This window comes from Parasteatoda tepidariorum, chromosome 6, assembly GCF_982258835.1.
Source record: "Parasteatoda tepidariorum strain Cologne lab strain chromosome 6, Ptep-v5.0, whole genome shotgun sequence".
Classification (NCBI taxonomy): domain Eukaryota; kingdom Metazoa; phylum Arthropoda; class Arachnida; order Araneae; family Theridiidae; genus Parasteatoda; species Parasteatoda tepidariorum.
In genome coordinates this window covers 26,860,527-26,872,804 of record NC_141760.1, presented here as the reverse complement: position 1 = coordinate 26,872,804, position 12,278 = coordinate 26,860,527, and the positions used below count along the sequence as shown (strand labels likewise).

At 29.6% G+C, this 12,278-nt stretch overlaps 1 protein-coding gene and 1 non-coding gene across 2 annotated transcripts; both read right to left on the bottom strand.

The window, feature by feature from the left end:
* Positions 1 to 581: 581 nt before the first annotated feature.
* Positions 582 to 653, bottom strand: TRNAH-GUG (transfer RNA histidin (anticodon GUG)). Its single transcript has one exon. It is a non-coding gene; the product is annotated as a tRNA-His (tRNA).
* A 2,613-nt stretch (positions 654 to 3,266) lies between these two features.
* On the bottom strand, positions 3,267 to 7,441 carry LOC147807714 (uncharacterized). The gene is made up of 2 exons (XM_087165569.1): positions 7,187 to 7,441; positions 3,267 to 4,702 (listed from the first exon to the last, which is right to left on the bottom strand). Exon 2 carries the CDS (start codon positions 4,221 to 4,223, stop codon positions 3,348 to 3,350), a length of 876 nt encoding a protein of 291 aa, XP_087021695.1. The 5' UTR covers positions 4,224 to 4,702; positions 7,187 to 7,441; the 3' UTR covers positions 3,267 to 3,347.
* Positions 7,442 to 12,278: the final 4,837 nt, after the last annotated feature.

The window sequence follows — 12,278 nt, the reverse complement described above, 5'->3', positions numbered from 1 at the left end:
GATACTTGTAACAAAAGGCACTATTTGAAATATTGGTGATTATTTATTTCAGGGTTTTCCAGGCATGTACTAGAGAACTTATTTATTTTATGAATATTTTTTTTTCCATTCAAATCCATGGAGTGCAAATCTTTATAGTTCAAACTTTCAATCAATTTAATAGGGGAAAAAATTCGTACAATGGCTCATTCTTTCAATTACTAGGTAAATCTCTTCAGTTCATGCTTTTGAATCTACAGTTTATGTTAAAATGTCCTTCCATTTAAAAAAAAAAAAAAAAAGCCCTTACTCCATCTTTGTAATTAAATGGGTAAAGAAAAGAGAATAAAAAAAATCATTATAAACGCGGATTAGTTTTCCTTTTTAAAGTAATTAACGATTTTCACAAGTTTCTAAATTAAAGAAAGTTAATATGAGTAAAAAAAATAGATAAATAATGCTAATGCGTAATAACTGTAATAACGTAAGCTAAGATTTAAGGCGTTTCTAGTCGTGAAATATAAGTATAAAAAGTTTCATTTCAATAAAGTTTTGATTTTATCAACAATATATAAGTTAAAAAACATGGTTAAAAGGACCACTGCCGTGACCAGGATTCGAACCTGGGTTATTGCGGCCACAACGCAATATACTAACCACTATACGATCACGGCTACGCTTGGGATTCAGCTTGTTAAATAGAAACTTAGAAAACTGTCTACAAATCAAATGCGAATTTTAAAATAAATGGAGCATATCAATGTCAGCGAAAGTAATGCATTCCTACTCGTGGTATAGATGGCATCATTGGAGAAAATTAAAAATACATGTTAAAAAAACTTGATTTTAAATTTTTCTTTCTTTCTCTGTTCTCTCGTATTAAAAAAAAAGATAAAATAAGTTCAAAGCTTTTGAATTTAGTTGTTTAACTACAATGTCATTAACCCTCAGAACTACATCATCAAAATTAAAAATTATTCAATTAAAATTACACAGTGTTAATTGAAGTTTGTTTCCATCGATTTCTCTAATTAACTTGTTTTTTAAATTCTAATTTAGTTTTTGGTTGCTAAAAAGCCTCGTTATCCTCAAAGATCGATCTCATCAAAGAGATCGCTTAGCAACAGTGGAAAAATATAATTGCTAACATTGCTTTACAGTTTCAAATAACTTTTTTGAATTCATTATGTTATTTGCATTCAATTTTACATGAAATTTATTACATTAGTAAATGAAGCTAATTTAAAAATGAAATAAAAAAATTACTCTTTGATAATTGCAAAAAAGTTTTATAAATCTGTGCATCATAAAACATAGGGAAATAAAGAAATTTATAATTACTTTTTAGAATAATAAATGAACCAAAAACCTAACTTTCAGCTTTTAATTTTGAATCATAATAAAAACGAAAATTTAAAAATAACAGGATATAATAAGGAATAATAAATAAATATTTCTAATTAAACCTTTAAACAAGGGGTAAATAAACAATTTACAAGTAAATGCCATTGTAACAATTTACGATTCAATCAACAATTTATGATAAAAATCATTTTACGCTCATAACAACCAAAGATATTTAGATTTTAATATATTTAGAATCAAACCAAGTGATTTTCTAGTCCACTCAGAATAATAATTAAATTTTTAATTTTTAGAAGCTATTCATGAAATTTTTTTAATAAACTATTCATGGAATTGATGAAGGAAAAAAATCTATCTTCTCTATTTGAGGAAAACAAACTTTATTTTGTATATCCAGCGTCAATATCTAGAAGAATTACAAAGGTAAATTATTGTACAGTGCGCAAAAAATAAGTAAGAAAGAGAATGGACCTCTTCTAACTTTCGATTTTTAATTATGGAATTTTCACGTACTAGGACTCAATCTTCATGATTGAAAGCTTTAACCTTAACTAAGCGAATTAATCTATCTGCTAATATTGGTGATCATTTATTTTATGGTTTTCCAGGCATGTACTAAAGAGCTTTTTTTAGTTTATGAATAATTTTTTTAAATTCAATTTAATGAAAAGCAAATCTTCATAGTACATACTTTCAATCAATTTAAAAGGAAAGAAAATTTGTATAATAGTCCATTCTTTCAATTAATAGGTGAACATCTATAGTTCATACTTTTGAAAGTACGCTACTAAGACAGTGTACTTTTGATCAGCTCAAGGTATGTGCAACAGTTCATACATAGCCTACAATTACATAGTTTACAATTACATAGTTCAACAATTACATAGTCTTTGCCCCTCATAATAAGTAAGAAATTTTGTTTTAGTATAGCTATGTATTTTTAAAATTAAAAATAGTTCAATAAAATATTTTTTGGAAATACATTTCTGATTTATTTATTTTAGTTAATTCAGTTTACTTGAGAAAAAAAGTTCATTTGTACGAAAATCCAAACTAAATCAACTAATGAATTTAAAAGAAAAAACACTCAAAATTACTGTTATCAAAGATGTAACATATAATCATTTAAGGTCGAACTTATTTTGGTCCAAAAGTACAAGTATTATGTTATACCTTGGATCAATTTTCAGAAGTGAATTGCAGAATTCGTCCACAAAATAATCATATCAATAAACAAGTGTATAATGTATTTCTCACAAAACAAAATAAGCAAAATTATTACTTTCTGTATTAAAAGAAAAAGGAGTAAAAATTGGTCCAAGACACAGCAGTCTCCCCTACATTCAAACTCTGAGTGTAACTCGAAGTAAATTATTTTCCTTTTTTAAATCAATTTAAACTTTATAAATTAATGATTATAATTATAGTCTACAGATATTATACAACCAAATCATAATAGTCTCGGTGCTGCCATCTAGTGTGTCAGAAACTAGACGTCCAAATTAACATGGCCAATGGTATCTCACCCATTGTGGTGGTCCTGAAAGAGTAGATACCACTTCTGGAGAACGCACTAGGTCTGCTCATCGGGAAGACTGACTGTGCAGCTCATAGGAAATAAAAAAATTAAAAAAAACATTTCTAGTCATTCATTACTATGCAATTCTTAACCCTATTAATATTACCTACCTCCCATAGAAGTTATTCACAACAATTATGGGACACCTTGTATATAAAATTTTGATAAAGTTTTATATTAATTTTATTTTATTCATAAATTTTTTTTGTTTGAATTTCACACTGAATATATAGTTTATATTCAGTATAATAACTAAATATTTTTCAGTTTTTCTTAATGTAGGTAAAGTAAAAGTTAGCTGGAAAATTCATTTTTACCAGAAAAGGGCCTACTTTAATAGCTAAATATAGAAGAATTATGACTAGAATGTATTAGTTCATTATGTATTAGTATTAGTTCATTATGACTAGAATGTATTAGTTCATCAATTAATTAGTTCATCCTTCTGCAAAAAACTTTTATTACAAATATTACAAGGATAAGGTTTCTCACCAATATGAGAAAGACTATGCGTGGTTAGTAGACGCTTCTGTGAAAAACTCTTATTACATATACTACATGAATAAGGTTTCTCGCCAGTATGAACATGACTATGGACAATTAAGTTACTCTTATATGGAAAACTCTTATTGCATACAGAACAAGAATAAGGTTTCTCTCCAATATGAGCACGAATGTGTCTATTTAAATCCCCCTTCATTGAAAAACTTGTGTTGCATATGCTACAAAAGAAAGATTTCCGATCAGCATGAATACGACTGTGTGTGGTGAGATTACCCTTCTTTGAAAAACTCACATTACATACATCACATGAATATGGTTTCTCCCCAGTATGAACATTACTATGATAAATTAGCTGAGAATTTGATGGAAAATGATTCTTGCATATATTACATGAATAAGGTTTGACACCAGCATGAACACGGCAATGGGCAGTTAAAACACTCTGACTCGAAAAACTCTCATTACATACAGTACAAGAATAAGGTTTCTCACCAGTATGAATACGAGTGTGTCTAGTTAAGTCTCTTTTCATCAAAGAACTCTCATTGCATACACTACAAAAATAAAGCTTCCAATCAGTGTGAATACGACTGTTGTGTCTACTTAGATTACCCTTCTTTGAAAAACTCACATTACATATATCACATGAATATGGTTTCTCTCCAGTATGAACACGACTGTGATAAATTAGCTGAGAATTTGATGGAAAATGCTTCTTGCATATGATACAGTAATAATGTTTCTCATCAGCATGAAAAGTCGATGCTAGCAAGGTGCTGCCTATTAAAACACTCATATTAAATATACTGTCACCCCCTATAAAATTAAGTAGCTTAATTATCTTAAGACTCTTGCATGTACTGAAATTACAAGGTTTTATAAGGGGCAACTGTTTTAGACCAGATCACAATACATGTTTTACAAGAAAATTTTTTTGTAAAATGAGTAATTAAGTTATTAATCTATACTTATATCACTACCTATTAAAAGGCTTTGAAAGCAAAGCCGATCGAAATGTCTAATATATTATCAACAAATCAATGTTGCATAACCCAATAAATGAATGAAAATCGGTGACATAAGGATCATAATAAAATATCATGCCACATAATTATAGTCCTGCTATAAAACAAAAATTCCTTTCTTTCTTCTTTTACTATGGCAGTAGAAACTAATTTCAAGGTGTTAGATAACAATCTTTTCTCGACTATAATCCTATGCTATCTTCAAGCACGATGAAACGCGGAACAATGCCTTCACCTTTAAAAGGCAATGCTGAAAAGTAATAAAAAATATATATTTTCATATAATTTAATACATACTATAGTTTTTAACAGGTACGACAGTTTTCAGTAACCACATTGGTTGTACAAGTACAGCTATGCAATTATTTAAATAGTTTTTCAAAGGAAACAAGTAGAAGAAAAAAGAGGTGTTATCATCTTAATAAGTTTGAATAAGGCTTCCTAGTAGTTATGATTGAGAAACTGTTGATCTAAACTATATTTAAGCAAATTATTTTTATCATGAAACCTAAATGCATAAAATTCAAAATTTATAGATATAAGATATTATTACTTCTATTCACTTATTTTTATCACAAACACATGATATCATTTCTAATTAGTATGAAGAAAATTATGATGCTTGTTTAAATTTTATTTGTTTCACCTTTGAAAAATTCATTACAGTTATTCAAGCAGGGTCAGATGGGGTAAAAAGGACGGGCAGCAAAATTGTCTAATTTTACTATAATTTAGTACCACATTTGTCATAAAAGATAAAAAAGCCTAAATTGTTTTCCTTCATCCAATATCCTAATACTCACCATGGTGATTTTAGCCAACAATCAGAAGATTTAGATTAAAATTGAAAACAATGAGGAAAGTGATCCTCTTATCCCATTTGGCAGAATCTAAATGCATTTAATATGATAGAAATGCACTCAATATAGTAGAAAATTACCATGAAAAAAAATTAGTTTATCTAATTGGTTTCCTAACAGTAATTTATTTTATAACAAAAATCTAATAGCAAAAATTATATACTTTTAAATATTATTATTTTTTATCTAAGCACATTTTATTTATTTCATACAACAAAATACAGAGGAGCTTCTATACAACCACTTCCTTTAATCAGCACTTTTTAAGATAGCGGTTTTTTGCCCTAATAATTTAATATTAAAAATTTCGCTAAGACCAGACAACCCACTAGAAGCGATTAATTTTCTTGTTTTCTGCTTCAGGTAAAGTAAGCTAAAATGCAAAGTCAGTAGGAAAATTTTCATTCACATTTTCCACCATTTCGCATGAACTTATAAAAGAGTAATACTAATAACGAATTATAATAATAGTGAATAATAATAATAACAGAGGTAATAATAATAGTAGATGATAGTAAAAAAATAACACAATTTCTTCATGATTACAAAATATGACAACAAATTTACATCGATCATAAATTTAGGTTAGTTGTATAAGAAAATGTTGAAATTTTGAGGAGGCTAATTTTCCGCATAATAAAGAATAGTCACTCTCAAGAAGTTTCACGGTACATAAGTATACAAAAATAACAGGAATAAATAATACTTAAACTTAAGACACATTAAAAGCATCTAAAATAGAGCTTCAATAATATATTGGAATACCATATAAGTAGCTACCATAAAAATATACATATTGTAGTAAAAAGATTTTTACAGGTAGTAAACAAGTAGACAATTGCATGTTAGTAGATATCATTTGGCCTCTTAGTCTTGTCACCCCCCTGCCCTTCTCAAAAATAGCTCTAATATCCAATATGGCATTGAAATCAAATTTAAAGAATGTTCTGTTTCTGTAAAACTGAAGAGAACTTCATTCAATTTTGAGACATGATCAAAAACAAAATTTTCTGATCTGCTTGCTTTACTTGTATTTCAATTTACAGTCTGCGGATGCAAATGCCCCACCTACAATTCAAGAAACAAACTTTTAAAAATTCTTTGCACTTTATAAATACAATCGGACCTCTATTTAACGAAGTCGCTAAATCTCGATAAGTTTATTAAATGGAAAATTCATTAAGTAGAAAATCACCTTTTGAAATATGAAAACAATACAAAACAACTTTTAAATTCATAAACACTAGACATAATTAGGTAAATAGCAATTGACATACCTTCATCTTGTAAACTAGTATCTACTATTTACTTTATAAATCTTAACCATAAAAGAAATTTGCATGGAAAGCAAGAATAGAGCAAAACATTATCAAGTAAAGAAATTTATCCTTAGCAACAATATCAAGTAAAAGTAAGGTTATATGAAAAAAATTTAAAGCATGGTAACTTTTAAAGAGATTCCTTTTACTTCCACTTATGAGACAGTAAGTAAAACTTCCTGTTTGTGAACATTAAACAGGCACACTTAGCTCTTTATAACTTAATTACTAAAATAAACATAGTAACTAGTATTTATAATGCACAGACTCACACTTATAGAGCATGAATCCGGGATGATTTTGTATTGGTATCTGTCCGCGCCAACTACTATCACCAAAAAGGTTCACCTTGAAAAAGTAATAAAAAAATTATAATAATCAGTAGTAGTGATTTCCCAGGAAGTAACTAGAAATTATTTCCGATCATTTGATCTTTTGATGTGATTTTGAGATTTCAATTTGCGCGAACAAGCACCGACTATCCACTCACACCAAATTACCACTAATATAAAATTAACAAGCACAAAATATCCACTTATCAGAAGGTTTTCTTACTTCATTGCTGCTACCCCTTCACAAAATTCAAAACAAGTCTCTTTTTGTTTTGTTTTGTTAACAGCAGCTTAAATAAAACAGAATGAACAATATGTTTTGAACATCGTATACACATTAACAGAAGTACTTTTTGAATTACGAATATAAAAACTACAAAGAACAAGTATTTAAACTACTTAAAGAATATAATTTATCTAAAGAATGATTAAACAAGTCTGCAATTTAGTCGAGCATTTGTTTACAACTTTTAAGGACTATTTCTACTCGCCTATGTTATCGAATTTCTGCAAGATATCGTGAAACTTAAAGATCATAGATGGCGTTCTATAATTCCAACTCATATAAATTTTATAAGTTTATTAACCCACAAGACTACCAAGGGAAGAAATGAAGGAGTTAATTTGAGAAAGAGGATTAGTAGCACGAAATGAAATGTCAAAATAGGAAATTAAATTAATTTATATTACAAATAAGTTTTGTATTTACATCCCAGATGTTAAGCCATTTATTTCTTTACGTGTAATGGCGTAGGAATAGTACAAATACCGTTGCCTTTTTTTTAAATCCATTTTTGTTTTCACATTATTAAAATTTAAACTGCACAATTTATAATGAAATTTTATCTTGCAATCTAAAATTATATAAATAACAATTTCTCTCCTTTTTTTTTTATTTTATGGGTTATAATAATTTATAATAAGGAATAATCATGAAGAAAATCCTCAGCGGCTATGTCGTATGATTATGCGGCATGTAAAAGATCCCTGGAGTGCCTTATTGGCTCTTGGCATTTCCGGCAAAATTAAATTCCTAGTGCACTTTAGCATCCAAATAGAGTCTCGGTGCTGCCATCTAGCGTGGCAGAAACTAGACGTCCAAATTAACATGACCAACGGTATCTCACCCATTGTGGTGGTCCTGAAAGAGTGGATACCACCTCTGGTGAACGCACTAGGTCTGCTTATCGGCAAGACCGATTGTGCAGCTCATTGGAAATAAAAAAATAAGGAATAATCTGACACTGCTTAAAGTACAACTACTATCCTTTTTCATTATTTTGATATATTTTCATTTTAATGTCCTGCTGACAGAAGTTATAATATAGCTCAGTTCTTCCCACATTCTTTTTTTTTTTTTGTCTTGAATTCTTTTTTTGTTTTGCCGTTTAAGATTTGAGAGAAATTGAAAAAACTCCTTGCGTAATAGTAGGATAGGGTCGCTCAATAGTTTTTCTTATAAAAATAATAATGATAATAATAATATCGCTATTCTAATAGTGGGGAAGGAGTTCTTAGCCAGTTCCATAAAATTTAGTTCAAATATTTTTGAATAATATAATATCGTCCGCATCACACTAGAATTTTGGAAATTTTAATGAAAAATAGCTCTTTTTAATCCGCAAGCAGAAACACTTCAGCTCAGAGCGGTCTCTGCAGATTATAATATCTGTAATCTAGTATAGCATCTGTAGCAGCATCTGATATAGAAAAGCAGGGCTCTAGGCACAGGGCTGTCAAGGGCTCCTCGATTATTACCAAATTTACTTGTTGTTTATGAATAATAATAATAATAATAATAATGAATAATAATAATAACAGAGGTAATAATAATAGTAGATGATGGTCAAAAAATAACACAATTTCTTTATGATTACAAAATATGACAACAAATTTGTATCGATCATAAATTTAGGTTTATTAAAATTGTTTTTAAATTATTTATAACAAAAGTAAATTACGATATGTTAGTAAATGTAAGCTTATACTTATTTCAATATTTATTAACTCATATTTTTAATGGACAATTCTTAAGGAAAAACAAAAATAGAAGATATTCATAACATTTACGTGCCACCAGACATGTGGGGCCCTAGTCCAGGGCCTCACTGGCCTTATAATAAATCAGGCACTAGCAGTTGCAGATTACTTTTCTTTTCGTGTATAAAAAATATTTAGATATTGGAGAAAAATTTGCATAGACTCTTTTTTGGAACATCTTTAAGCTTACTTTTAATCAAAATTATAAAATTATGTTGAAATAACACAGCACCACAAACAACAAAAAATGAAGATTTTTTTAAATTCATTTATTTTATTTCGTTTTATTTAGTCATTTATTTTTATCACTCGATTATAGGCTGTTATCAATTATGGATTTATTTCGTTTTAGATTAGCATTGTGCAATCATTTTTGAATAGCCATCCCCTCTGCAGAGGATCGAAAGTGTGATGGCATATATTCGGATCATCTTCTGGGATGTTTCACAGACAGTCGCCAATACCCCATTGTGCAGCTCTAGTGTGACGCAAATGATCTACTACAACAACAGCAACAGTGGCTACACAGGACAAACCGGGCATGCAATTAAGAATTTACGTCATCAGGAAAGTGATAAATTATCTATTGTCCCATCTTGTTAGAATCTTAGGCTTAAATTTAATTTTTAATAGTTAAATACGCTTCCTGTTACATTCGCATCGCATATCTTGATGCCCTGGAATCTCGTTTCATTCATATTAATGCCGCATCCCCAGAAGCAGAAAGTGCCTAAAACTGTGACGTACGTCGCAGAACAAACGAAGTCCTGCAGAACAATTTGTATCGTGAATAAGTGACAGCGTTTTCCTGCGAACCCTCGATCACCTGCCTCCGGTAGTCTTGCAGAACAATCCCCAACCCTAATCTCATACGTTCTTCTGTTGACCATAATGACCTGAAGGTTTGAAAGCTTACCCTCACAATCTTGCAGAACATTTCCTCCCACCTCATTCTTCACCCCTGAATTTTTAGATAAATTTTCGTATGTTTCAATTTTTGACTTTAAAATCTTTGATAAACCACTCTACTCCTTTTGTTTACTTGTTAAATTCAGAGATTTTCAACTTCATAAAGTTTATGACTTTTATATTTTCCATTCCCATTTCAGAAGCAATTTGTGAATCGTGGGGATCCACGATTGACAGAATTGTTTTTAAAAGACCAAATGTTTTCGATGGAGATGAAGAGGTTGTTGGAACAACAGACCAGCGAATGTTTGTGCTTGCAAATAGTGCACCATCTGCGCACTTGTCCCTTCAAAAGATTTTTAAGGCAGCCCTTATTTTAATGTTCGGACCTTCATATCATAGGCATTTAATTGATAATTTATCATCATTAACGAAATTTCATACTTCAAAAGTGATTGAAAAAGTAACAAATCAAGAATATTTACCTTGGTTTTAAAAAGAATGTAGTGTATCTGTGTATGAATATCGTATTTTAATAAATGAAAATTTATTATTTTAACATAAAGTTAACTTTTTTTCGTTGTGAAATGTTTGCAGAACATTTTTATAGATTTATAAGTCCTGTTGCAGAACATTTGAAAATATTCTGCTTATGGGGCCGCATCCCTTGTTAACTACATGAGTTCCACACTAATTCTCCACGAAGTATGGAAATGAATTTTCCCTGGTTTGCCTTTCATTATTATTGCGATCTTTTCTACTTCAGTTTTTTTTTATCCTTTATTTTTTCATTAGAAACATTGTAGCTTATCTACCTGGGTAAATATGGCCACCAAGATCTCTGGCGATGCCAAGAGCGTTGATCGTCAAGTCAGCTACAAGCTGCGCTGTCACTCTTTGCGTTTTATTGGACGCATGGCTTTGTAAACATGATTGACAGATAACCTTGAACTTCAGACTGCGTCATTTTGTTCAAAAAGTAAATATAACGCATTCATTTTATTGAGAATAAGGATTGTATTTCGAAACCTTTCATAAAATTGCATAAACATTTTTTTATTGTTAATAATAATTCTCTTAGTTGCAGGAATATGTTGCTGAGTTGACGACAAAAAACAAACAAAAAAAGAAAAACCTTTTAATTATTCAATAAATAATTTTTTTATCAAGCACAAACATCACTTTTCTCATTTTGTTATGGTAATTATTAATTAATCAATTAGGGTACGTTGAGAAATACATTAATATTGGGAATACCAATTGTAATGGCACTTAACCGTAAAGTATGAGGTATATCTAGCAATACCACTTAACTTTAAAAAAAACATCAAAATATCAGTGCATGGTGAAGCAGGTTCCCATAATTTGTCCCTCACATCAATAGTTTAATTCGGTTGTTAAAAAATAATAACCAGAAACAGCGATTATTAATAATAACTGTACTCAACATACTAATATTTTCCTTTATTTTTTGTAAAAAAAAAGAGAATAAAATTTTATAAAATATGCCAATTACTAAAAAAATTAATGTATATTAGGTTTTAATAGGTAGATAACTCTTCAACAAATGAAGAAAAATTAATTACTAAGTTATTACCGACTGATTCACACTTTTCGGAATTAATTATAGCAACAGTACTTAAACATTACTTATAAATCCTAAATTGTATTACATTTTGTTGAATTGTCCCTGATAGATGTGTAATAGGGGGGTCGAATAATATTTTAGAGGCAATTGAAAACATTAATAAAACTCATAGTATCATGAAAAATGAAGGAATCATATTCAGGAAATAAATTTCCAATTATCCAAATTTAATCCAGAGATGGGAGACTTCTGAATTTGATACACATTCATATCATTCCAATGTTTAGTTAGAAACTCGTGCATTGCGCATTGAAAGTTTTATGCTTAGGGGAGGGTAGCCTAAAGCGGGTAGGCATTCGTATCCCGCAGCATGGCGCGCAAGCGCCGATATCTAAGTATGCCGTGATCACGAGTTTCAATCTGTCCCAGCGGAGCAGAAGTAAAGCGACATGGCGTAACCAAGCATAAAATAAAAAAATTAATAAGTTTATTAAAAAAACTCAAGGTATGTAACTTGTGGCTAGTCGAAAGCCGGCTTATTTTTTTTATTGTCAATATTATAATATTATTTTAACACTATTCTCCTATAAACTGCGATGTTAAATTTTTTTTTTAATTTTTTTTCTTGAAGGTTATAATTTTTTTAGTAAAAAATATGCTTCTGGGCAAAGCGGGTAGGGCGAAACGGGTAGATACCCGCTTTGCCCTACCCGCAAAGCGGGTATATGAATCTCACAAATATATTGAGGCCCTTGAATATGCTAGAAAAAATAATGTA

Excerpts from the sequence above, each read along its gene's own strand:
- LOC147807714 (XM_087165569.1), bottom strand. The coding sequence starts at position 4,223 with ATGAGTGTTTTAATAGGCAGCACCTTGCTAGCATCGACTTTTCATGCT.